Here is a 27,414-nt window from a genome sequence, read left to right as displayed (position 1 = left end):
CTGTTGGTAAAACTTGATCCATTCATTGGATCAAGTCTAACTGCCTCTGTATGTTTTTCTAATATGTTCCTTTTCCCTCCCAGAAAATTCCTCTACTTTTACCTTTGACCCCTATTCATGCTACCTATCCTTCTCAGTCCTACCTCTATCACGAGACCTTTCCCAGGAAGTTCACTGCCATTGAGCTCTTTGATTTCCTGTAGCACTGAGTCTGTTTCACCTCATTTAGATGGTCTCCATTAACTTATGTTACTTGTAAAAATGGATTTAGTGTGGTATCAGGGAGCCTCCTGGGGAACAATCATGGTAAAATGGAGCCAGAGAGATTCTGACTTGAGTTCTAGCGCTGTCCTTTTCTAACTTTTTTGGTGTTAGGCAAATTATTTAAGCTTTGTGAGTGTCAGTCTTCTTATGTGTAAAATGGGGCAATTGTCCACCTTTTAGAGTGATTCAAGGTTATTGCTAATGGGCTGGATAAATGGTTTGTCAAAGACCGGGGTCAAACAGGTGCTTGGGAAATGGCCGTAGTGGCCGCTCTTGCTGTGGCTCTGCGCTCCTTGCAGCTCCTAATGTGGCACTGCGAGTGTGGGGCGGCACCACGGGGCACGGTTCACCGCTGGGTCACTTAAAGAGCTCCTGCAGTCCCATCGCTTTTATGAAGGCTTCCTGTTGGCTCTGTTCTATCAGAACTACAGAACTTGCGTGGTGTCTCTGGACCGTTCTTTCCGTTCCCATTATCTGTAAGGGGAGCCTCTGGTATGTCTTCTGAAGTGGCTTCCAAAACAGTGATTGGAAGGATTTATTTATTTATTTAGTTTTGAGTAATGTTTTGGATTGGTCCCTGCATTTTTCTAAACGTCAGCAGCCAGGATTGTAATAAATAAAGCATCTTTCACTTACTTCAAAGGCAATATGTGAAACACATAGAATAAAATCTCAGCCAATGGAGCTGCAGATGAATAAACTATTTTGCCTAGCTTACTTCAGCCCAACAGATGCTTATTAGCATATCTCTGATGTGCCAGGCATTTTATAGTTGTTGGATTACAAAGATGAGCAAGAGTCGGCTCCTGCCTGTGGGGGAAAGACATAGAAACTGATCATTTCAGTCGTTCATTGGTTGCGTGGGGATCCCTGGGATCACAGATGGAGGATAGTTGAGGGGGAAAGAGAAGAATTCTAGGAAGACAGGAACCTCAGCCTGTGATGTCTCTTTGAGGACAAACGGGATGATCCCCTTGGTGTAGGGACAGAGACCCAACTCAGAGAGACGCCCACATTTATGGGAATTTATTGCCTGCAGAGTTCACCGGTAGGATTGACTCCAGGTGGGCTGAAGGCACCAGCTCAGCAGTGACTCCCGTGGCTCTGTCCTAACTGTGCCCATGTGCGGTCACATGGCCTCTCCTCTGTGATTCCGCATCCAATCCTCCGCACACACTCCTCCCCAAGGTGCAGGAGTGAGGTTTTCTCTCGTTCCAGCTCGACCTAAGGATTTAGGCACTGGTGGTAAATTGTACCTGTCCCTGAGCCAGTCACTGTGACTGGTGAGATCCTAACTGGCTTCCCTAAGTCAGGGCCTACCCTCAAGCTTAGAATAAAGTCAGTCTCACTCAAGCCTCGGGGCTAAAGATGAGTGAGGAAGGGAATGGATGACCAGGAGGCAGCCAGCAAGTGTTTACTAGAGCGGGGGAAGAGAAATGAAAGAGCCTTTTGGGTAAAGGTAGTAATATAAGCGAAAGTAGGAAGCACGCCCCATCCCAGTGTGTGTGGGAAACAGCAAGCAGGTAAATGTTAATTTGACATGTAGTAAGAGACGTAGAAAATAATTATAAAACAGTAATGTGATGTTATATTTACCATCTGTGGGATCTAGTTTCCATATATTATTTCACTGAATTCCCCCAACAACTAAGTTAGGCATGTCATCTTGCAGGTAAAGAAACTTGAGCCCAAGCTCACAGCTAATAACCGGGGAAGCTGGACTCAAACTCAGCTCATCCGCCTCTAGCGGCAGTCCACGTGGACACTGCAGTGCATTAAGTACTGTCCTCTAGCTTGCTGGAGTTTCAGAAAGAAGACCTCACCCACCACGCTGAGGAGCCGGGTTTCCTCTGGGGCTCCAGTTTTCTTCAAGCTCTAACTCCTTGCCTTGCCACGCATGCACGACAAGGCACTGGCTCTCAAACTTGAGCATGCATCAGATAGCTTTTTAAGGGGGTCCTAACACCACATTTCCTGGTTCAGTAGATCTAGAGTGGGTCTCCAAAATTTGTATTTCTTTTCTCTTCTTTTCTTTTTAGAATTTGCATTTCTAAGAAGTTTCTAAATGAAGCTGAGGCTGGTGGTCTGGGAGCCACACTTTGAGATCTTTGGGAACTGAAGATTTGTGGTTCAATGATATTCTAACCTATCAAAATGCTGCTTGGAAATACACGTGCTCTTACCTCACATTCTTTAATAATACAGGAAGCAAGACTACATTTGGTCTTAGTGATGTCCTCCCCCAAAGGTCAAGATCATTGCATAAGTGTTTTATTGATTGAATTTCTTCTGTCTCTCTGATTCTTGATTTATTAAAACTAAATTTATTGCTCTCTTTCTAGGGCTTGCTCAGTTCGCTAATGCTCAGTTCCCTCTTGACTGTTCAAAGGTATATTTGTGTAGAAAAGACATATGTTTAAACACTTTATTTTATTGGTCTACATTTTTAGTATGAGAAATTAAAATATCAGAAAGAGTAACATGAATACTCATATTTCCACCATCTAGAGTCAACAGTTGTAAATGTATATACGTGTGTTTACACACATTTTGCTTTTAATGAACCATTTTAAAGTAAGTTCCAGACCTTGTGCCAGTTCACCCACAAATAGAACAGGGCATACTGCTTGGGAAGAACATTCTCTTCTGTAATCACAGTTCCATGATCACATTTAAGAAAATTAACAATAATTCCGAATGTTTTCTAACATGTAGGCATATTCTAATTTCTGCAGTTGTCCCAATATCTCCTGTGTGTGCAGGTGTGCGTGTATTTGTTATCAGGATCCCATCGAGTGAAACTAAATCCTAAGGTTCTGCAATACTGAATGGACCTTTTGGCTCAGATAAATTGTGTGTTATTTAAATAACTGACTTGATTGTTTTAAGGAAAACCCACCTTAATGATGGCTTGAATAAAGAAGATGTTTATTTCTTTCCTTTGTAACCAACTGGAGAGAAAGTGTCCTGGGCTAGTTGGGGAGCTCTGTTCTACTCAATATGTGGCTTCAGTTTTTGAGGCCAAGGTAGCTGTTGCAGCCCTAGCATCATGCGGGACAGAGGGGAGGGGAGTGCATACTCAGTCCTGTTACAGGCACGTTTGGATGTCGCACATGTCGCCTCTGCTCCCGTCTCATTGGTAAGAATGTAATCATGTGATGTTTCTGCATATTAGAGGCCTGGAAATGCAGGCTGTGTTCTGGATGGCCATGCGTATGGTGATAATTCAAGTGCCCGAAGAAAGACCGACTCCTGGGGCAGCAGGTAGCATCTCTGCCACAAGTTCTCTTTTTGAAAATGACTGAGCTGTTCCAAACGATATTAAACCCATTTAATTACCCTGAATCCATTGCGATGTGACATTTCTCTTTTGAGCTATAATCGGGCTTGTCATTGCTCCTATGCTGAGCCCAGAATGTTATTTTTAAAAAATTATTTTACAGATGTTCTGTCATCGTTTTTTATTAGGGCATAGCCGTTGTTGCTGACAGCTGTCAGTGTGTTCACACTTTTCTGGTTTGCTATTTTCTTTTCTCTGGGCTGGGAAAGCAGGTGACAGTCCCCATCATAATAATGCTGTGATGGTGTGTTTTATGCGTGCTGTCCAGTATTAGGGACTTCGACATCTTACATCTAACTTTGGAACTCTTATACAAACAGTCATTTTGCAAGTGAGGGAGGCTCCAGCTCCTGGGATATCAGCAACCTGTGTATGAGAACTGCACTGTTAGAACCAGAACTGACGTAAGAACTGAGGCCCTGACTGAGGCCTGGGAATCTACCCGTAAGAAGTTTCATGGTTTTCATTACAAAGACATTGAAGCATCTTTTTCAATGATGACTTAGAGGCATTTTTATACTTTTTTATTTTTGCTGGCTACAGACAAATGGGATTGCTAAATAGTTAAATTCTCAATAGACAAAGTTCTCATTGCCTAAAGAGATCTCTGTGACTATACTTGTATAACATGCATACAAACTCATAGCTTTTAGGGAAACCTTTAAGAAGCATAGTAGAAAACTATTAGATTTTAAAAAGCTTAAAACAGTGACTGTAAATCTCACTGAGCATCATAAAAATATGAATACTGAGGGAATACTCTTCAAAACAGCTTCAGTGGGAATAATCCTTTTCTCTCTAGGGAGATCCCAGAGTGGTTCAGATCTGTGTTTAGTGGGCGTTCTTATGCTAAGACAGAATTCAACCTGGAGCTTCTCTCTGGTGATAGAACTATCGAGCAATCAAGATGGGCTAGGGCATGTGGCGGTAATAAACACCCCCAAATCTTAGTCTTCTTTTTCAAAAAACTCCTTTGGCAACACATTTTCTTTTTAGAAATTGCCCCTGAGTCCATAGTCAGATACAATAATTAGAATGTCATCCATTTCTATGCAATTTAATTTTATTTGACCAAAGTATTCTTTAAATTTCAAAATTTAAGTGTACTATATTGGCACTTATATCCAAGGTAATATGGAATAGTTCTACAGGACTTGCTGTATGTGGTAGGTATGGGTTAGAGACAACAAATTAATTAGAGGATTGACCTTTTATTTATTTCCTTAGTGAGTAGCTTACCTGTATTTTTTGGACCATAGGACATACCTAGGTTTTAGAGGAGGAAAATAGGGGAAAAAATTTGAAGCAAAAAATGTAAAATATTTAATAACATAAATAACACAATATTTCACCAATATAAATGTAAACAGAACTCAACAGCGGCATTAACAACCGTTATTCTTCCCAAACTGGGGGGGGGGGTGCATCTTGTAGTCCGAAAAATATGGTAATTATTCTTTGACATTGTTCCTCCCTATATAATCCCACCAGCGGAACGTAAAAAGTTACAGCCACCAGATCTTTTTCAGATTAGGGATACTGCAGTGTCATAGAAGTCATCATCATTATCATCCTCTTAATATATTTTAAGAATTGTGAATTTCATGGTTGATACTTATAGACTGATAGTAGAAGATCCTTTAAAATCAATCTGTAGTTTAGTGCAATCCATGATTATTAGTATTTTTGACTGTGTATATTTTTTTCACTCCCAACAGTGATTAACACTGTGACTTGTGTAGAGTGTGCTGTGTTTGACAGGTGCCCAGGTCACTGGAAAGAATGAGGCTGGTGTGTTCTGAAGAAAAGTAGCCTTTTGCAGAGCAGTCGTCATACTTCTGATTTTGGGGAACATGATACATTGCAAAGAGTCCTGATTGTCGTTGAGGATTATCTTGAACTAGGAAATTTAACATACAGTAAATGAGAGTAATTGTACTTAAAAATATAGACATCTAAATCCTTTAAAATGGAGATGTGTATATATACTGATACACAATAATCTGATGGCTTCATCAGTTCATAATTTAAAGTTTGAACTTCTCCTTTTCCCCCTGGGGGAAAAATAAACTTATGACATATTTGTGGTGGGTAGCGATAAATATTTAAGAATAGGTCAACTAATTTTCTCTAATTCTTCTTCAGGTAGAGATTTGATTTGCATCCAGTCCGTGGATGGGATGCTGATGGTGTTTGAGCAGGAGAGCTATGCTTTTGGGCGGTTTCTCCCCGGTTCTCTCTTGCCTGGCCCGCTTGCCTACAGTTCCCGGACAGATTCCTTCATCACCGTCTCTTCCTGCCGACACGTGGAAAGTTACAAGTAAGTTTGGATGTCCGGCCTTTGAAATCATGGTTTTTTGGTGTGTACGTTGCTGATTAGTTCTTTTCCACAAAGAGCTTCAATATCACAAATAAAGAAGACCTCCCCCCCCCCGCCCACCCCGCTTTAAAATAAAATGTACTTCCCGTGACGCAGAGGTATCTTTTACGTGCGGTGAGATATCTGAAAGGCGGTCTGGTGCAGAGGCTGAGAGGAGGGGTGTGCAGAGAGGTGGACCTGGCTGGAACCATGACTTTGCTACTCCCAGCTGTTGGGTGGTCAGTGTCCTGGCTGCAAGGTGGATAATAACAGCTCTTTGACAAGTTTTTTATGAGGATGACGTGGTGTCAAGTTGCCACCCTATAGAAAATGTTCAACAATTCTTGGGACTGTTCCCTGAAGTATAAATAATAAAACACAGGGTCAGCGAAAAAAGCCCAATATAAAGATGCATATATGGAATTGTTTTATAAAAAAAAAAGAATGTATGTGTACATAGGAAGAAGTCTGGCAAGACATACAAGCGTTGTTACAAATGTTTATAAAAGAATGATGATAATAGAAGTGAAGTATGAAAACAGCCCTGTGAAAGCAGTTTATATTTTTTACTAGAAATCCTTACTGATCTTGGTGACTTGTGTTTAGAGAGAGAGCTTTTTCTCCTCTATCAGCTACATTTCAATAAAAGTTAAGCTTCTGAGGTTTTGGAGGCTGTGTTTTACGTTGGAAGGGAGAATGGGGAAAAGAAGTCCATGCTGGGAAAGAAATCAGCTTGGGGACTTACAGTGTCTTCAGGAACTTTTTTTGTTGTTATCTTACTGATGGCAACAGTTAGAACTTTAAACGTCTGAGTAACACTTCATTATAGTTTTTTGGTATTATTTTTGGCCACACGTTTTTCCCAGGGCAGGAAGAAAATATAAATCCATCAGGCAACAGCTGTACATTTTTGTCTTCAAGTTTCAATACAGCATCCATAGCAAGGCGATGCAGTTTTCCCTTCGCACGTGGCAACCTGGCTTTTGTGAATTACTGTCAGGGCACCTAGGATCCAGAACTCTGAAAACAGGCCAGTGTTTGTGACGAGGAAGTTGACTGGTGGAGGTAGTGTATCATTATGTCACATTCCTGCCGTCACTCCTGTGGCCCTTGTCCACAGGAGATGAATGAGTTGTGGCATTGCTACTGTAATAAATAAAATATTATAGTTATCTTGAGAGGCTGAGAAAAGTATCTGTATAATGCATTCAGGCCTGTCAAAACCGAAGTAGTATTGAGGAGATCTGCTTTTCAGCTTTCCACCCAGTGCTGTGTCTCAACTCCTGCCAAGCTGTGATTCTGGCGGTGCTAGACAAGGGTCACAGCACGGAGATCTGAGTGCTCCATGACCTACTCTTTGAAATATGTGCATAGGAATTAACTTGGTAATAACCCCAGGAGCGACTGGATGAGGAAGCGATGTGTAGGTTCCCTTAATGCGTAAATTTAATCCCACCGAAGCTCACGCTGTTTTAACTGCGGTGATTCAGCATGCCAATCTGTTAAATTCATCTCCATTTAGGACTAAAGAATTCACCACTTGATCCGTCATGTGGGTCTTTGATAATGGTAAAAATGCATGGGTTATGTGATTATTGTGCAATGGTGACAGTTAGGAGGGTTTATAACATTAAATAGTGCGTTGTATTTACCTGCGCTTTCAAGTTTAATAGATAAAATTGAATGATAATCACAGGTGCAGTTTGGGATGGGAGGAAGCGTGGAAACCGTAGGTTCTTTTGAAGCTTCACTAAACATATTTATAATCAGTTAATAGAATTTAATCAGTTAGTATAAAAGGCTTTTCAGACAGGACTCATTTTTCATTTTTGATACTGTTGTTTAATTACTTTAAAACAAGCTCGGTTATGTTCAGAGAGAAGCTAGGGGAGGCCGTGGGTCTCCGACTTCAGTGTGGGAAGCCTGCTCAGACGCTCATTTGCAGATTCCCAGTCCCCAATGCTCTAGATCTGGGTTTAGTAATTTTGGGAAATGTCCCAGAAATTGTCATTGCAAACACACAGGTAGGATTCTAATTCAGGGACACACGTTGAGAGTTGTTTTTCTTTTGAAGTGAGGGAATCGTTGGCCTTTTTGGGAGGGGTAGCTTCTGTATCACTGTACTTCTGGCCATATTTATCAAACCTGAGAATCATTTTCTATTCTCTTTTTCTTTCCTTGTCAGAGTTATTTAGTCAGTAGATCCTGACCTTTCTACCTTTTTTTCCTCTTATTCAACCATTACTTCCTGTTACCATTGGCACTGAGGCCTTTATTTTTTCACTTAGATATCTGGTTTTCTTGACTCTGGATTTTAGGGTCCTTCTTATAGCTACCTTAAAATATTTTTTATCCTCACCTGAGGATGTTTTTCCATTGCTTTTAGAGGGAGAGGGAGGCAGAGAGGAACACCGATGTGAGAGAGAAACATCAATGGAATGCCTCTGTTATGTGCCTGGATGGGTAGGTCAAATCCACAACCCAGGCATGTGCCCTGACTGAGAATCGAACCCACAGCCTTTTGGCTATGGGATGGTGCTCCCAACCAACTGCACCACATCGGCCAGGGCTATAGCTATCTTTTTAAAACACCCTTTAAGCCAGAATTTTTGTTTCTCATTAAAAAATCCAAACTTTCTTATATTGGCATTTAGTGCTCTCTATAATCAAGTCCCATTTTATCTCTGTTATGTTGACTTTCAGATTTGAATAGACTTTTAAAGTTAACTGGTTTGACTATCCCTCTTTTTTCACCTCCTAGAGATATTTTTTGGCTAGTAAAGTGATTTTTGCACAATATCATATATTGCCTTCTTCTACTGTGCAAAATGTTCCAGAGGATGGCTTGCATTATCAGGTTCCTGAGACCAGAATCTGTCTTAAATATCTGCTCACTGATGGAATAATTTGGTTTGTTTGTTCAATCTTTCATTTAGAAAACATTTTTCAAGAGGCTCCTATGTGCCACACACCGTGCAAAGTACAGGAAGTGCAAGTTAAATGAGACCTGTCTCTTGTCCTCAGGTGGCATGTAAGCAAGTGGGGGAGGTGGCAAATCAGTTGGCAGTTTCAGTTCGTTGTGATCCAGGATGCAGCAGAACTGTGCACGGGGTACTGAGGAGGCCTGCAGGGGACTCCTTTAAAAAAGAGTCGATTGTGGGGAGGCTCCCTGAAGAAGTGTATGTATTTGCCATGAGTTTTGTTTTTCTCCTTTGTGCCCTACACTTTCCCTGCACTCTTATAGTGGCTCCCAGTATATTGTAAATAGATAATAGGCTTTAAATTCATATTTTGAAAACTACATTTGTCAAATTTAATTGACAGTACTTAAAAAAGAAGAGTATGTTCTTTGCCAGTCTCAGCCCCTTGTTGAATTGAAATATCTGGGGTTCTCCCTATACATCCACTTTCCTTCTCTCTCCCCTTTCTGGCACAGGCTGTTCTCTTTCTGAGATGCTCCCCCTCCCTGCTCTGCACACGGCAATCCCGTCTGGAAGCCTCCCTGCTCCCTTCAGGTCTTCTGTGACTTGGGTCTAAGCCGCATCTCCTCCTCCTCAATTCAGAGTAGTTTTCCACGTTTTCCACAAGTGCTGTTCATGCTTTCATCGATACTACATATTTGCTTCTTTTTCTTCTCAACTGAGCTTCATGATCCTTGATGGCAGGGATTTTCTATCTCTTAAAGTGCCCAGCACTGCACCTGCCTGAAAGTAGGTGTTTAAGAAGATCTTGATGAATGTGCAAGGTTTGTAGGGGATGTTTCTGTTTTGCTACTGGCTTCTCTCAGTGAAAAGAAGTCATTGCTTCTCTCTGGCACACTCAAGGACGTTTTAGCTACAGTTGAAAAGGAACAACGTGAGGCTTTGTGTCCAGGGCCTCCATTTCTAGTAGAGTTCCCCGAGTTTAAATATCAAGGGTCCAAATATCCTGCTATCCTTTGAGGTGCCAGCTATGTTTCATTAGAAAATAAATGATTTTGGAGGGTTTCCCTTTTGTACTCCGTGACACCTCAGTCTATATTTTAGTTCCTTGCTGCCGTTTTTACGATGTGACACAGAAGAGCACTAAATTACGTGGTTGAGTGTGTCACTGGTGCTCCCCAGGATCCATTAAGCACTTGCGGTTATTGAGCTAAAAAGCACCGCCGTTCACCTGGACCTGCTGCGTTTGTGATTACCCCCTCTCCACTCTGAGAACCACGTGAGACAGTCTTTCATGAGATCTTGTTGCCCTGGGCCGCACTGTTCCTCAGCAGTCTCAGCAAGGGAAGCGTGTTCTGTAGCTTTATCACTGAGCGCTTGCCTGCTAAGAAAAAAATCCAAGAGTTTTCTTTATTTTAGAATTTCTAAGTGTGCTTGGAATTCTTTGGTTCTGGAAATAGATTACCATGTACATTATTGGTCACAGTTCAGAGGACTTAAAGGAGAACCATAAAATAGATGCCGCTGTAGGTTTGTCGTCATCTGCATTTACTGTCAGCTCTGCTCAGTAATAAAATACTCTTCTGGGTCACCTTCCAGGGAGAGGCAGGATCTGGACTTGGACATCTGCAGTCAGTTTGGCTGTGTCTCTGCTTGCTGTTCTGATGTTAACGAGGCCACTTTAGGGGCTCACCCCTTCCTCAGATGAAAGAAGAACTCTTTGCAGTTCTATAAGAAGCTTCAAACAACTCAGAAGCTTTGGATTTTTGCAATGATCTCATTAATATCTGTATCTTCTGGTAGGTTGGTGTCTGCTGCAGGAAATTAACCATCTAGGTAATTAGTTGCCTAAGGTTAGATCCTCAGCAGGACCAGCTCTGGGTTCATGTTCCAGCCACCAGTGCACACTGTTTCTCTTACCATGAACTGCGAAGAGTAAAACAATCCTGTTTGGGGGTTGGAATGTGAGGTCTAATTATTTGGCACTTTTGGGGACATAGGCATTTTGAAAGTCAGTCTCAGTTGGTATGGAGACGTTTGCTGCAGCTGCCCATGGGATTTTTTCGCAGGGTTTTCCAAGGCTGAGCCCCTCATCCTCCTGCCTGCTGGTCTCATTGCCCGTGACTCAGTCCTCCCTGCCGTGTGTCTGTCCTAAACTCCTCTCATGGCCTTTCATGTCTCTCACTGCCACACGCCTTTGCACGTGCTGTTTGTTTTGCCGTAACGCCTTCACCTCTTTACCAGCACGATGAGTTTTCACTCACTCTTTAAAATGTAGTGTTCTCCCCCTGAACCTAGAGCAAGAACACGTACGTTCTTCCACTGCAGTGTCTGCTCCTGCCACCTTGTTCCCTTGGCACTGTGTGCACACCTTCTGCTAGCACAGTGCGTTCTAAGTTACACTTATTTGTACATGAATCTCCACCACTTTGGGAGGTCCTGGTGGGTACAGACCATGTAGTAGTTTTTTCCTTTGTCCATGCTTGTATTAGGCCCCTGCTCTATGTTTAGTGAATGAATGAAATTTGTATACTTTTTCTCAGACAACGTGAGGTGTCTTACTAGAGCTTTTACAAATTTTCCTCTTAGCTGTGGAAGAACAATGCAAAGAGTTGTGCTTCAGTAGGAGGGAAAGGAATCCATAAGCCTTAAATTTCTTCATTGACAGTAGGATTATTACTCTAACATATCATTGATTAATGGGAAACAAGCAAATTTAAACTTTCTGGCTAAATCAGTCACTTCTAGAGTGAATGACATTTACAAGTTAAATAATGATTTGTGCTAAATGTTACTACTGAAATAAAAGCTGTAAAACACTTATAGAAAGTAATAATATCCATTATTGAGAACTTATTATATAGATAGACTACTAGGTTATTGATCTCTCTGCTTATATAGACCTTTATCTGTCTGTCACTTTATCAATGAATGTTTAAGCACCTAAAATATACCAGATACTATACTAGGCACTCCATTATTTTTTAAATTCTTTGAACAATGTTTGAGTTAGAGATTATTCTTCCCATTTTATATATGGGGAAGATCAGACACAGAGTGTTTAATTTTCCAAAATTCACTGAACTAGTAAGTGATTTAGCTGGGGCTTAGACCCGGGTCTTCTGAGCTCCATATTATGCGTTAATAATTTCTGCTACATCTGGCTGCCTTGCATTATTTACATTTTTTTCTGTTTGGTGTTTTGGTACTAGATCTTCCTTGAGTATTGCTATTCGTCACACAAAATTTAATGGAAATGCTTTGATATTTGGCAGAACTATTTTCTCAGTATTGGATTTTGGGACATATATAGTTGTCATTTCTTGATTGTGATAGTTTTACATAGTCTTACATCAGAGTATCATTTTGTAAGAATTCAGTCCTCAGTTTTACAGTTTTTAAAACCAAGGTCAAAGTGGTTCATAAGGTTTATAGATTAAGTGCTTTATCTTCTTGATCAGCATATTGAGATAATATGCATTTAAAGTTTAAAATAATTTACACTTTTTAATTATAAAGTCACTTTTAATTATTCCTTATCTTTTTTACAGGTACCAAGTACTTGCTTTTGCAACAGATGCAGATAAAAGACAGGAGACTGAACAGCAGAAACTTGGTTCTGGAAAAAGACTTGTTGTAAGGCCATTTTTTTAGTATATAAAAATTTCAGTAATGTTACATTTATTTTTTTATTGATTTATTTTCTATTTTTTAGAGATTTTATTTATTTATTTTTAGAGAATGGGGAGGGAAGGAGAAAGAGAGAGAAAAACATTACTGTGTGTTTGCCTCTCATGTGCTCCCTACTGGGGACCTGGCCCACAACCCAGACATGTGTCCTGACTGGGAATTGAACCAGTGACACTTCGGTTTGCAGGCCCATGCTCAATCCACTGAACCACACCAGCCAGGGCTTTATTTTCTATTTCTTAAATTATTTTTTTCTATTTTTCAATTAGTGTTGACATTCAAGATCATTTTATATTAGTTCCAGGTATACAGCATAGTGGTTAGATGTTTATGTAATCTACAAAGTGATCCCCCCACCCCCACTCCCATAAGTCTAGTACCCACCTGGCACCAACACATCGTTATTCCAATGTTGTTCACTGTGTTTCCTGTCCTACACTTTACATCCCCGTGACTATTTTGTAACCGCCAATTTGTAGTTCCTGACCCCTTCCACCCAGCTGCCCAACCCCTCTCCCATCTGGAAAACATCAGTATCTATGAGTCTGTTTGTTTTGTGTCTTTTATTCTTTAGATCTCACGTGTAAGTGAAATGATACAATATTTGTCTTTCTCTTTCTGACTTATTTCACTTAGTATAATACCATCTAGGTCCATCGATGTTGTCACAAATGGTAAGATTTCACTCTTTATCGCTGAGTACTACTCCATCGTATATCTGTGCCACATCTTCTTTATCCACTCATCCATCAGTGGGCACTTAGGTTGCTTCCATATTTTGGCTGTTGTAAATAATTCTGTAATGAACATAGGGGGTGCCTGTATCTTTTCACATTAGTGTTTTGGATTTTTTCAGACAAATACCCAGAAATGGAATTCCTGAGTCATTAGGTAGTTTATTTCAATTTTTTAAGGAACCTCCATACTGTTTCCCAGGTTGGCCGCACCAATCTGCAGTCGCACCAACAATGGGCCAAGGTTCCCTTTTCTCCACATCCTTGCCAACACTTGTGTTTTATTGATTAATTGGTGGTAGCCATTCTGACAGGCGTGAGGTGATATCTCATTGTGGTTTTAATTTGCATTTCTGTGATGATTAGTGATGTGAGCGTCTTTTCATATGTCTGTTGGCCATCTGTTGTCTTCTTGGGGAAATGTCTGTTCAGGTTCTCTGCCCACTATTTAAGTGGATCTTTGGTTTTTTGATGTTAAGCTATGTGAGTTCTTTATAAATTTTGGATTTTAACTCCTTGTTGGATGTGTCATTGGTGAAAATCTTCTCCAGTTTAGAAGGTTGTCTTTATTAATTATGCTGTTACAGTCGCCTCACTTTTTTCTCCTCTTCGTTCCCCTCCACCCTGTACCCCTTGTCACCAGCAGTCCCTGTTCGTGTCCGTGGGTCATACATGTAAGTTCTTCGGCTTCTCCACTTTGTATACTATTCTTAGCCTCCCCCTGTCTGTTTTGTATCTACCATTTACACTTCTTATTCCCTTTACTTTTCCCTCATTATCTCCCCGAACCCTCCCCGCTGATAACCCTCCATGTGAACTCCATTTCTGTGATTCTATTCCTGTTTTAGTTGTTTGCTTATTTTTTTTTTTTTTAGGTTCAGTTGTTGATAGTTGTGAGTTTGATGTTATTTTACTATTCATATTTTTGATCATCTTCTTTTTCTTAGATAAGTCCCTTTAACATTTCATATAATAAGGGTTTGGTGATGACGAGCTCCTTTAACTTGACCTTGCCTGGGAAGCACTTTATTTGCCCTTCCATTCTAAATGGTAGCTTTGCTGTATAGAGTAATCTTGGATGGAGGTCCTTGCCTTTCATGACTTGGAATACTTCTTTCCAGCTCCTTCTTGCCTGCAAGGTTTCTTTTGAGAAATCAGCTGATAGTCTTATGTGAACTCCTTTGTAGGTAACTGTCTCTTTTTCTGTTGTTGTTTTTAAGATTCTTTTCTTATTTTTAATCTTGGGTAATGTAATTATGATGTGTCTTAGTGTGTTCCTCTTTGGGTCCAACTTCTTTGGGACTCTCTGAGCTTCCTGGACTTCCTGGAAGTCTATTTCCTTTGCCAGATTAGGGAAGTTCTCCTTCATTATGTTTTCAAATAAATTTTTAATTTCTTGCTCCTCTTCTTCTCCTTCTGGCATCCCTAAGATTTGGATGTTGGAACATTTAAAGTTGTCCCTGAGGTTCCTAAGCCTGTCCTCATTTTTTTTGAATTTTTGTTTCTTCATTCTGTTCTGGTCGAACAGAATGGTTCTGTTCATTTCTTCCTTCTGGTCCACACCATTGATTTGAGTCCTGGTGTCCTTCCCTTCACTGTTGGTTCCCTGTGCATTTTTCCTTATTTCACTTCACATGGCCTTCACTTTTTCCTCTATTTTGTGACTGTACTCCACCATTTCTGTGGGCATCCTGATGACCACTGTTTTGAACTGTGCATCTGATAGGTTGGCTATCTCTTCATCGCTTAGTTATATTTTTTCTAGAGCTTTGATTTGTTGTTTCATTTAGGCCATATTTCTTTGTCTGGGCACAGCTATTACATAGTAAGGGGTGGAGCCTTATGTATTCGCCAGGGCAAGGCAACTCACATCACTGTGTCGTGGTGTTCTATGTGGGGGAAGGGTACCAGAGGGAACAATGCCACTTGTTTGGCTCCACCCTGGCTTTCTCTGCTGGCTTTCAGTCACTTCCCCTACTATCCACAAGCAAATTGGGCCTTTCTGGTGCTGATTCCTGGGTAGGTGGGCTTGTGTACATTCTAGGACCCTGTGGGTCTCTTCAACAGGCTCTCCTGTGAGGCTGGGAGTTTCTCCTGCCCTCACAACCCCTGCAGGTTTTTTCAGTTACAGGTTTTGAGGCTTTATTTCCCTGTGCCGGAACCCTAGGTTGTGTGATCTGTCTCACTCCCCAGTTGTTCCTCCTGGTTTATTTGCATGTGAATGTGGTACAACAGCTGCCACCTTACCCTACATGGTCTTCCAGCCACTGCCTTGCTGCACATCTGCTCCTCCCTGGTTGCCTGTCTTCTCCCCTCCTACTGGTCTGGATGAATATTTCTTCCTTAACTCCTTCATTATCGGACTTCCATACAGTTGTCCTTCTTTTGCTTGTGTGAGGAGGCAAAGTGTACCTACCTACCCCTCCATCTTGCCCGGAAGTCAGAAATTTCTTAATAGTATTGATATAAAAGTGTTCTGTTTTTTAGCAACTAAATTGATCTTAGGTTTTCCTTTGCAGGTAGACTGGACTTTAAACATTGGAGAGCAAGCCCTTGATATAAGTATTATGTCTTTCAATCAGTCAGCATCTTCTGTTTTTGTTCTTGGTGAAAGAAACTTTTTTTGCCTGAAGGATAATGGACAAATTCAGTTCATGAAGAAACTTGATTATAGCCCAAGTTGTTTTCTCCCGTACTGCTCAGGTGTGTAGAAAGATTCTCTTTTATCTTTTCCATATGTTAAAGCTGCGTTATATACATCAGAAAGAGGCAAACTCACACATGTACATTTTAAACCTCTAGGAAAATAGTTTTATACTGAGCATGTAATGGAAATTTTGACCTTTAAAGTTTGAATAGAAGTTTGATATAAAGCACACATTTGGGTTTGTCGGTCATTTTACTTTGTACAAAATGATTTGTAGAATGGGCCTCAGGCATACATTTAATGCTTTCCAAAATGTGGCTGTTCAAGATGCTTCCAAGAGAACATCAGACTCTTTTTTATGGGCAGAATGGAGCATAGTAATGCCCAATAGAATGACTTTTCTGTAGTGAATGCCCAGTAAATCACTAGCTTAACTGTGCTAAATATTAATGAAATTCATGCTTGCTAGATGAAATGCAAAAATGTTGGCCACTATTTCGTTATAGTTTCCAAGTCTATAATTTTTTCTTTTAAACGTTAGTTCGAAGTTGAAAAATCATGTCTTATTACTTAAAATCTTTACACTCTAACACCAAGACATTATAATTGGTTTGTATCATAAATCCCCTAAAAGGAATATAATATACTGTGGCAAAGGACAGTGTCCTCATTATCCTCTCTTTCTGTCTTCAACCTCCTCCAGTTTCCGAAGGGACAGTGAACACGCTGATTGGAAACCATCACCGCATGCTGCATGTTTTTCAGGACGTGACGCTGAAGTGGGCCACGCAGCTCCCCCACGTCCCCGTGGCTGTGAGAGTGGGCTCTCTGCAGTAAGTGACTCAGTTAACACTTTTTTAAAAAAGAGAATCCTGGCCAAGGGATTCTCAAGACGTTTTATGGAACAATGGCAAGTGATGTTACTGAGAAATGAATTTTACTGAAAAAGTGGCATTGCGGTGCGAGCGTCAGCGGTAGAAATAATTTAAAACATAACTGCAATTGGAAAAGAGGAATGTAAAAATTCTTTTTTTTAAAGATTTTATTTGTTTATTTTTAGAGAGGGAAGGGAGGGAGAAAGAGAGAGAGAGAGAAACATCAATGTGCGGATGCTGGGGGCCATGGCCTGCAACCCAGGCATGTGCCCTGACTGGGAATCGAACCTGTGGCACTTTGGTTCTCAGCCCATGCTCAATCCACTGAGCTACGCCAGCCAGGGCGGAATGTAAAAATTCTTAATTCGAACCATTGATAATTTTTATTTAGTATTTCTAGTGAGATATCCTTTGTAAATTAAAGGTTTCAAGAAAATGGTTTGCCTGATAGATTTCTTTTTCAAAATAGGAAGGAATTTCTGTAAGCATTGGATGCTTAGCATCCAGAGATCCCTTGTTGTTGGACTGTGAGACCGTTGTCCTTCAGACTTGCGTTAGGCCTTGTGCCCAGTGGGGCAGAATCGCTCATGATGACGTGTGTGAGACAGTTTAGATATTAAATAGGGCCACTTTGTATTTATAATGATAGGCAAAATTTATGTCTTGATATTAAATTTGCAAAATTTATCAAAAACAAGAGAAAGGTAATGGGAAGTGTGTATTTTTTCAGATTGTCAGTATAAAAGGCAAGATCTCAGATTATGCTTAGAAATTGAAAATCTTGGTAAATGTATAGAAACATACTTTCTATAAAGTGTTGTAGGTTCCCGGATTTATTCAGTTTTGCCTATTATATCATGTTATTGACCATTTATAAACTATACATAGAATTCTTCTGTGGCATGTACGGTATCTATCTGATCAGTAGGACTTATCCCCCCAAATTAGGAGCTTGAATGTTATGCATCACATAAGGCATGTTGGCCGACAATGGTGGTCCCATAAGATTATGATGGGGCTGAAGAATTTGTATAGCCTAGCGACGATGCAGCTGTCGTCACATGTAGAACAACACACCACTCACGCGTTTGTGGTGAAGCTGGTGTAAGCAAATCTGCTGACCTGCCAGTTGTATACAAGTATAGCACATACAGTTATGTACAGTGCATAATACTTGACAGTGACAATAAATGAAAATGTTACTGGTTTATGTATTTATTATACTACACTTTTTATTGTTATTTTAGTGTAGTCTTTCTATTTATGAAAAATATTTTGCTGTATAACTATGCCATATTACTTCGGCAAGCCTCATATACCTCATGATTACCGAGTCTCTTAATTGTATCATTTTCTATTGCGTTGGATTTAATTTTATGTTATTTTGTCCCTCATGGTTCCTAAACACACAAAACCCACTGCTAATGTTGCTAGTAAGAGGCCACATCAAGTGACTGGACTGGAAACGAAATTAGAATTGATTAAGAACTAAGAAGGTGGAAGATCAGCAATGGTTATTGATTCCAGTCAGGCCTGTCCCCTTTCACCATAGTTACAAACTTGAAGAATAAGAACCGAGTGACAGAAGCTGTGAGAGGATCTGCGTCACTGAAGGCAGCAAGACTTAACAGAGATCGAAGGAGGATCTCTGTTAGACGTGCAGAATCTTCTGATGACCAGACACAGACGTGTATTCCTTTCAGCACCAGGCTGGCCACGGGCAGAGCAAAAGTGTTTGTGATGTTGGAAGATGAGGCTGGACCCGACTACAGTGTTGAGTTTCTGCTAGCTCTGGGTGGTTTAAACGTATCAAAATTTGTTATTCAAGCTATGTATGGTGGCAGGTGGGTAGTAGACTTTTAAGGATAATCGCATAGTAAGTTCTATAACATCTAACTACTCGGTTGTGCACCTCAAACTAATATTATATGTGAACTGTAATTTAAAAATAAAAAAGGTTTGAGAATTGAAAAAATTATTATTCATCCCATAATGTACGAGTGAGTGGCAAGTCTGCGAGTGCTGATATGAGAGCAGCTGAGGAATTTTTGGAAATTCTAGATAAGCTGACTGTGGAGGAAAATTATTTACCAGAGCAAATATTCAGTGTGGATGAAACCTTCCTCTTCTGCAGAGGGAGGCCTGAAAGGACTTCCATCCACAAGAAGGCCAAGTCAACACTAGGTTTCAAGGCTCTTAAGGACAGGGTAGCAGCCTTGCTGGGGACATGCTGCAGGCTACAGATGGAAGCCCTCTGTGACCTGGCTCCGTGAGAACCCAGGGCCTTCAGACACAGGAGTAACCCCCCAGCCCCCCAGGGAACTACAGGCACAGTAAGAGGGCATGAGGCATGAGGATGCAGCTCCTCTCCCAAGGTGCCCTCTTGAGTTGCTCTGCAGCAAAATTGCGGAGTAATGTTTGGGGGATTAAATACCTTTCAAGGCGTTTCTTGTTGTTGATAATACTCCTGGATACTCTCCTTTTATTGGCCTTCCTCATCCCAATATCAACATGGTGTTTCTCCCTCCAACCATCACCTCTTTGATTCAACCAATGGATTAAGGAGTTATATCAGCTTCTAAGACCTCTACCTTGCAAGGACCTTTGCCCAGGCTGTTGCTGCAACTGAGGAAAACACTGAGAGGACACTGATACAATTCTGGAAGGGTGGCCACATCCATGATGGTATCAAGAACCTTGCTTGGGCTTCAGGTGATGTCACCAAGAAGCGTATGAATGGCATCTGGTAGACGTCACTCAAGAGGTTTGTCCATGACTTCAAAAGACTTGCCGATGATGGAGAAGTTGCAAAAATCAACAAGGCTGTGGTGGAGATGGCAAATAGCTTTAACCTGGGTATGGGTGAGGGTGACGCTGAGGAGCTTCTGGAGGTGGCTCCTGAGGAATTGGCTAATGAGGAGGTGTTGGAACTGGAACAAGGAATGCAGAGCTGAAGGAGGGACAGGAGGAAAGGAAGCTGCAAGAGAAGAAAAAGAAGAACCCAAATAAAATTCACAGTGAGAGGTGTAACAGCAGTTTTTGCAGATCTCAACAAGCTCCTTAAAAACTTTGAAAACATGGACCCCAATAGCAAAAGGTTTTCATTAATAGGGAAGAATGTTTGTGGTGCATTATATGTGTACAAGCAAATCTACAACGAAAAAAAAAAAAAGAAGCAAACTCAGCAACCCCCTGTAGACATATTTCTGAAAAGAATGGCACCTTCTCAAGAAGAGCCTCAGGCAGGCCCTTCAGGGGGTGTTCCAGGAGAAGGCTTTGCTATCACAGGAGAGGGTGGCTCCGCCTGAGTTATTATTGCCCCAAGACCTTCCAGTGGGACAAGTCGTGGCGGAGGAAGACAGTGATGTTGGTGATCCCAACTCTGTGTAGGCTTTGGCTAATGTTTGTGTTTGTGTATTAGTTTTTAAAATTTGTATTGTCCCCTGAGGCTATGTTCATTGATTCTAGAGAGAGAGGAAGGGAGAGACAGAGATAGAGAGATCAGTGTGAGAGACATCAATTGGTTGCCTCCTGTATGCGCCCTGACTGGGGATCGGACCCACAAACTAGGTATGTGCCCTGACTGGGAATCAAACCTGCAACCACTTGGTGTACAAGATGATGCTCCAACCAGCTGAGCCACCTGGCCAGGGCGGTGTCTTAGTTTTTAACAAAAAATAAATAAAAAATACTTTTTACAGCCATACACAGTATTTGTGTTTTAAGCTAAGTGTTATTACAAAAGAGTTGAAAATTGAAAACTTGTAAAGGAAAAAAGGTTACAGTAACCTGAGGTTAATTTATTATTAAAGAAAGGAAAGTATTTTAAAATAAGTTTAGTGTAGCCTAAGTCACGTCCCAGGCCTCCACATTCACTCACCACTCACTCACTGACTCATCCAGAGCAACTCCCCATCCTGCAGGCTCCATGCATGGTAAGCGCCCTGTATAGCTGCACCATTTTTCGTCTTTTACTGAACCTTTTCTATGTGTAGATACACAGATACTTACCATCGTGTACAACCACCTACAGTGTTCAGCACAGTGGCCTGCTGTGCAGGTTTGTAGCCTAGGAGCAAAGGCTAAACCGCACCGCCCAGGTGTGCAGCAGGCCAGACCATCCAAGGTCTGTGTAAGCGCACTCCATGATGCTCACACACGACACAATTGCCTAATGGCTCAGAATGTGTCCCTGTCGTTAAGGGACGCATGACTGTGTTGTTGTTGAAGCTCAGTTAAGCGCATTCATATTTGCATTAGTGGTTAATCTGAAACCTGAATGTTGGAGAAATGGAAACTTTTGAAAACATTGCATATTTTCAAAGAAGTTGCTTTTTCATGTTTTATGGGAAGACACCATCATATAATTCTAATTGGTATTCAGTTAACACAAATTGTAGTTATTTTGTACCTGAAGAAAAATGTAAAGTTTTGAGATTGGCTTTTGCAGTGTTCACAAAATGGTCTTTTAAGTTCAACCAAACACTCAGACTCACCAGACGTGTTACATACGATTTACTTAGAAGGATTTAGAACAGGAAAAATGTCTTGCCAGCAGGGCCATGTCAAGTATTTCTCTTCAGGGAGAGTAATTCTCACAACAGCACATATATCCTTCCAAGAGTTGTTCTCTTTGGCCCCCGAGTGACAGCACAGGTGCAAGAAGACAGGTCCGCGCGGGTGGGTGTGGATTGCAGTCTCCGTGCCCCCCCGCAGCCAGTGTCTTCAAACACTGAAAGGTCATCGTGGTTCATGTAGGTGTGTGCAGCATGGGAGAGTGATGTGTAGAAAGGCGTTATTGAGACCGTTTGGTTGACATTCTTATTCTACACGTATGTTATTTACAAGGAACGTGCCTACGTCGAGTCCCCATACTCAAGCTCCAAGTTATGGCTCCTCAGCAGATAGGTATAGTTAATGTACAGTTGCTGGTCCAGATGCACCTACAAATCAAGGGTCTAGTAGTAGCTGAAGTGATTATGAGTAAAAAATCAAATTTCTATATAGTGTGCATCAAGATGCTTATATGAGAAAATAGCCTGTCACATCTAGACTTTGGTGCTCGTGAAACTTCTATTTCTCATAGCTTTCTTTTAATTGTTTAAAATGATGCCATTAATGTTGCCATTCATGATTTCCCCAGTTAATATATAGCAGTAACTCACTGGAAGATTTTTCTTGTTTTTTATATACTTTAACATAAAAGTATGGGATTAGACTGTTTGAAAGAATTTCATTGTAACTTTTGGAAAAATTTTAAAAGTGATTATTACCGACTTAGCTATAGCGTATTTATATTTAGAAGTTATTGTTTGAAATTAGAAACACTGAAATAATTTGGCTTCTGCTTTTAATTACTTCTGGGGTTCAACTTTTTGGGTAGAAGCTTCCTTGGCTGAATGTGTTTATTTGTAAAGGAAATTGCTGCTATTTTAATATGTTTCTTTTTAGTGAATAAGAAATATTGGATTTGGATCAAGTTGATGCAATTATACTTAATAACAGCATTTTGCTCAGAAACTAAGATGCTTTATTTCTCCCACTCCCACCTACTTGGCAGTCCTAGCCCTCTCCACCTTGTTTATTATAAGCCAATTCTAAATCCGTCTGTGTTTCCTTCTCTTTTTTTTTTTTTTTTAGGGTAGACGGGCTTCTTGATGAGACAGAGTTCTTTCAGTTTAGTTATTTTAATTTTGGGTTAGACTATGGGAATGTGAAATAAGCATATAGTTTACAGAGTCAGAAGAGTCTGAATGTGATAATGTTCTTTAAATTCTTAGCTATGGTTGTTTTCCATTTATACGGAAGCCAGGCCAAATATCATACGTCTGCTGTGGTCGGTTTCCCAACTGGCAAATAAAGATCATCATTTATCGGTAACGTATTCTCTCTGGAGATATGAACTGTACCTAAAAGGGGAAGTGGATTTGACTGAAAGTTCAAAGTGGTGGTGGCCTTTCCAAACTTCAGCTGGCAGCCACAGCCGCTGCGCTTTAAAATCTTGTTGCAGCTCATTTTATAGTATAAACAATTTGGTCTAGTACTTCGGAGTTTTTCTTCCTAGACTGTATCCACAATAGTAACTTATGTCAGTGTTTACCATGATAATTTTTAGCCTTTATTGATGTAATACCAGAATATTTTCCCTACTTCTCTGGATTTTCAAATTTCTGGTCTTCAAGTTCTAATTCGAATCACATAAAGAAGCCTTCCCTATCCACCCTGGTCTCGATAAATACGTAAAAGCCATTGTTGTTTGTGTGTGTGTGGAGGGGGTTGGCTAGGAAGACCACATAAGAGTTTTAAGTTGAAGAGCTTCTCTTACATATGAAAAATGGAGACTCAGAGATGAAAGGATATTATTTCTCTGAAAACAAATTTATTAGGATCATTTTTTAAAATTTCAAAGTGACTTTTTCTTTCTTTTTTAGTTTTTCTTTTTGCTGTTAATTGTCATCTTTTTTTTTTGTGCTTTGTAGCAGTGGGCCTAGATATGTACACTTTTTTGTTATGTTATAATTTTAAGGATTTCTTTTGTTGTTTAATAATTAACATTCCACATGAAATTGGTAAGTATTCCTTGAATTGGGGTAGAGCAGAGATTCTGTTTTGAGAGCTTCTGCATTTCGTTAACAGTGCCGAGGTCCTTTTGTCCCAGGCACCTCTCACCGCCATGAGTTCACAGGGGTGCGACCACCTGGCTCCTTCCCCAGCTGCACAGCACGTGCTCCTCGGGTGCAGCCGGCTGGCGCTTCAGCTGAGCCCACGCCCCTTTGTCTTGGGAAGGAATAAGTGAATCTTGCATCAATGTTTATCTATAGCAGTATGTTTTAGTTTCTGAAAGACCCCTTTAAAGAAGAATAGAAAAAAGTAAAATGTTAATCATTTTTTAAAGCTGCATTTCCTTTTTGGGTGGTGTCTGTTGACCCTGTTATAGGCGATAAAGCAAGCAGCACACCTGTGCTTTCTCCCGCCTCTCTTCCTGCCATGTTCTTAAACGTCTGCATCCATTTTGGTAAACATAATTTTCACAGCCCTTTCAACCTATTCATACATCTAAAAGGACTCAAAGCTTATCCCAGTTCTTTGACTATTCCTGAATTATCTCAACTTACTTCCTGGTAAGTTGGATTTAATCATCTGGTAGTTTCTGAGGAAAGGCATATAAATCTCCTTGCATTCTTGACAATTGTTTATTGCTTTTATACTTGAAGGTTATCTTGGCTTTCCTCAGAAATTTGGATGTTCCATTTGGTATTGATAGTTGCTGTGGGAAAGCCTGAGCTTGGCTTAATTTTTTTTTGGTTAACATCTTATTGAGTGAATTATTTTTCTGTCTTGATGCCTATATCTGACTTATTTTTAAAAATTTTTAAAGGACTGCAAATTCTCTAGAATCGTCTCACAATTGATTAATTCTGTACCAGTTTGTCCTGGGACAAGTGAGATTCAAAAGATTCAAGTTTTTATTCACTACAAGAAAAAATTTTCCAACTATACCTGTGACTATGGGTTCTGCTAGGTTAGTTGTCTTAGTCAATGTTGTTGTTATAAACATGTTAGCCCCACCCTGTCTTCCAGGCTAGCAACTGCTCATTAGTTATTTGTATATATATTTTTCTGTTTTGATTTCTGTGATTTTTTCCATGTCTCTCTCCCATGCTCTTCAGTTTGTTTTTAGTGTATTCTGATTTTTTTCTTGTTATTGTTCCTTAATGTGGCTTTCATCGCAGTAGCTTTTGTTTGAGCTTTTTTAAACAAAGAGAAAATTGTTTCTTTCATTTTACTGATATGCTTCTGGTTGCCCGATTTCTTCTTTTGTTACCTTAGAAAGTTCTTGGTGTAGATAGTTCCTGCCTTTTATTTATGTTCCTAATCCCCCTTATCTCCATCTCTTTATTTGCAATTTCTGCACATAGATCCTCTGTTAAATACTTTGCGATTATTGCCCATTTTAAAAACGGTGACAGCAGTTTGCTCTAGAATCACGTGGGAAGTGATGGGAGAGATTAACGAGCTCCGACCAACTGGGTCTTGTCACCATCTCACTGGGTTTATTTTCTCTTTTGCCCTGGGGGCCCAGCTCCCCCAGTTTCCAGGGTCCAGGAGTTCGGCGTGTGTAACAGAAGCCCCCCTGTGTCCCCAGTTGCAGGCCCTTGGTGCTGTGAATCTGTGCCTACTGCTTGGCCTCTGATCTTCCTTGATTAGGCAGCTACCTGATTAATAAATGCATCTTTCACTTTGACTCTGGTTCTCTGAGGTTGTGTCTCCTGCATGCACCTGTGCCCTTGGGTCTCATCTTGCTGGTCTGAGACCCAGCTGTGTTCCACCCAGAGCCTGGGAGCCCGTGTCGCCTCTGAGCATCCTGTCCCACTGTGGTCCAGACTTTAACATGTTCAGCAGGAGGAGATGGGCCTCAGAGTTTGTTGATTGTGAGTATAGTCATTTCCTTGTTCAGTTTCCCTTTTCCAGGCATCAGTGGTGGTGGTTGTTACTGTCGTCCTTTCTGTTGTTGTGATGAGTTTTGAGCAGTTTTGCTCCACCACCTTTGACTGGGAGTCATTTATCAGTTGATGTTATTGTTGCTAGGGAGAGAATTATGGACAAGTTGATGTTTGTTGTGTTGTAAGTAACTAGTTCTTCAGGCATGGCTGCTTGTAGAATGTTTCTCATTTTCTATGTAAATGTCACATTTGTCCCCATATGCTTTGCATGTTATTGTTTCCCTGGATACAGGTGGCAGTGCAGTGAATTTAATCTGTGTAAACCACTTGTCTGCTGAAGAAAGCTTCCTTCTGTTATGCATTTGATTAGTTCTTCAGTTCTGTTTGATAGAGTCCACCCTTCAGGGAAACTAATACATTTTGGTTGGCTATTCATTTTCTGTTCCCCATATCTGCTGTCTTCTTCTTTGTAATTTTCGTTTCTTTGTCATGCCCGCCCCCCTGTTTTCTGGGAGAGTGTTTTATATCCCTGGTTTGAGCTTCCACATCATTTGTTTTGCTCTTTTCTGTGTCTCCATGGGAGATTTATGTAGTCTACTGAGCTGTTACCTTGTACCTACCACCTCCTGCATCTTTGGTATTATTAACCACTGTAGTACATGGCAGGCCATCATACCCATGGTGCACTTGTGCCAGGTATGTCTTACTTTGGAATATTTGATAGTGTTTATTTTGGGACTCTATCTATGAACATATAATGTCCTACTATTGATTTCTGTTCATTACTTGGCCAGTTATTATATATAATTTATTACCTCTGTGTGGATGTAGATAGCGTAGGAGGGGCTGAGGGCCATGGTCAATTCTATTGAAGCAATTTGGGGGTTAGATGAGTTGCATTATTTTTGATGGCTATCATTATTTACATGCACATATTTCCATTGTGTGAGGTCAAGAACCTTAATGAGGCGATCTGTAGGTTTTATATTGATTGATTTTTCTATCGATTAATCAAGAATTGTGCTTGTAATGTCCTTAGAGCCATGTGGCTAAGCCAGCCTATCATTTGGTGAGCCACTTTTATAAACTTCATTATTGCTACTTTAGAAGTTTTATTCACATGAAAACGACTTGCAGTAATCTTATAAATAAATTAGGAAACCATGTCTTTATTGTTATTTGCCAGTTGGAGTTATGACCCTCAGAAAAACTCTCCTTATGAAATCTTCTGCTTGGTCCTGTGTTTTCACTGTCATTTTATTTTTTATGTAATAATGTAAAACACAGCATCTTCCATTCTCATGAAAAGTTTACTAGTAATTATAGTTCCAGATTGTTTGACTTTGTAGCATTCCGCAGTAAACCTGTTCAGTTTGCCTGCCAGAGGTTTTAGAAGCACTGTATGGCCCAGGATGAGGAGTTGGACTTAGAGTGCTAGTTGGGTTTAAGCTTCTCTGTTTTATGAATTAAATGTTTTAATGGCAGAATTCTTATGACCATGTATTTCCACTGAAAGATTTCTTTGGACGTACTGTCCCTGAGCCTGGGAACTTCTCTTGAAAAACGAAGCTCTTAGTCTAAAAAGTGCCTTTGCGTTTTGGGTTTGAATCTCGCACTGTTGACTGGTGGGGGGGGGTTACCGCGATAGTGGCTCCGGGGCGGGGGTGCGGCTCTGGGGCGGGGGGTGCGGCCGGCCCGGGGAGTCGGTTGCCCTCTGGAACGGTGGCCAGCGGGAAGGCGCTGGCTTTTCACTGGGCATGGTGGGTTCTGCCTCAGCAGTGAGCACACGTCTCCCTGCCCCCTTCGTTCTAGAGATCCCTCGTCTCAGGTCGGTGGCTTGCGCTCAGCTTTCTCGGAAATCCATGCCATTGAGCGTCTTCTCTCCTCGTTTCAAAGACTCTAATTTCTAAGGTGGAATGAGTTTCTTTTACTATCTCTGTGGTCCAGTGGAAAATGCTTACATCCTCTAAGTGGCTTACTGGAGAATGTAAACAGGAAACAAAGTGATGTTTGGGGCGGTGTTAGATTTCTATGCTGCTTAGAACTTTGGAACTTCAGGTGGACTGAGTTCCCTTTCCCAATTCACGGGTAATGGCCCTTATTTTAGAACTGGCTTTGGAGTGCCAATCTGGGCTATCGG

At 40.8% G+C, this 27,414-nt stretch overlaps 1 protein-coding gene across 2 annotated transcripts in view; it reads left to right on the top strand.

Moving 5' to 3' along the window:
• Positions 1-27,414, top strand: part of BBS9 (Bardet-Biedl syndrome 9) — a 340,657-nt gene that overhangs the window by 77,470 nt on the left and 235,773 nt on the right. For both annotated transcript variants that reach the window (XM_045827319.1, XM_045827320.1), the window contains 4 exons: positions 5,750-5,924; positions 12,436-12,520; positions 15,828-16,011; positions 16,659-16,788. In XM_045827319.1, coding sequence (XP_045683275.1) covers positions 5,750-5,924; positions 12,436-12,520; positions 15,828-16,011; positions 16,659-16,788 — 574 coding nt within the window. The remainder of the gene's footprint in view (positions 1-5,749; positions 5,925-12,435; positions 12,521-15,827; positions 16,012-16,658; positions 16,789-27,414) is intronic.

Source organism: Phyllostomus hastatus, unplaced genomic scaffold, assembly GCF_019186645.2.
Source record: "Phyllostomus hastatus isolate PE091 unplaced genomic scaffold, TTU_PhHast_1.1 phas_scaffold_78, whole genome shotgun sequence".
NCBI lineage: Eukaryota > Metazoa > Chordata > Mammalia > Chiroptera > Phyllostomidae > Phyllostomus > Phyllostomus hastatus.
This window is presented reverse-complemented; position numbering and strand designations above follow the sequence as displayed.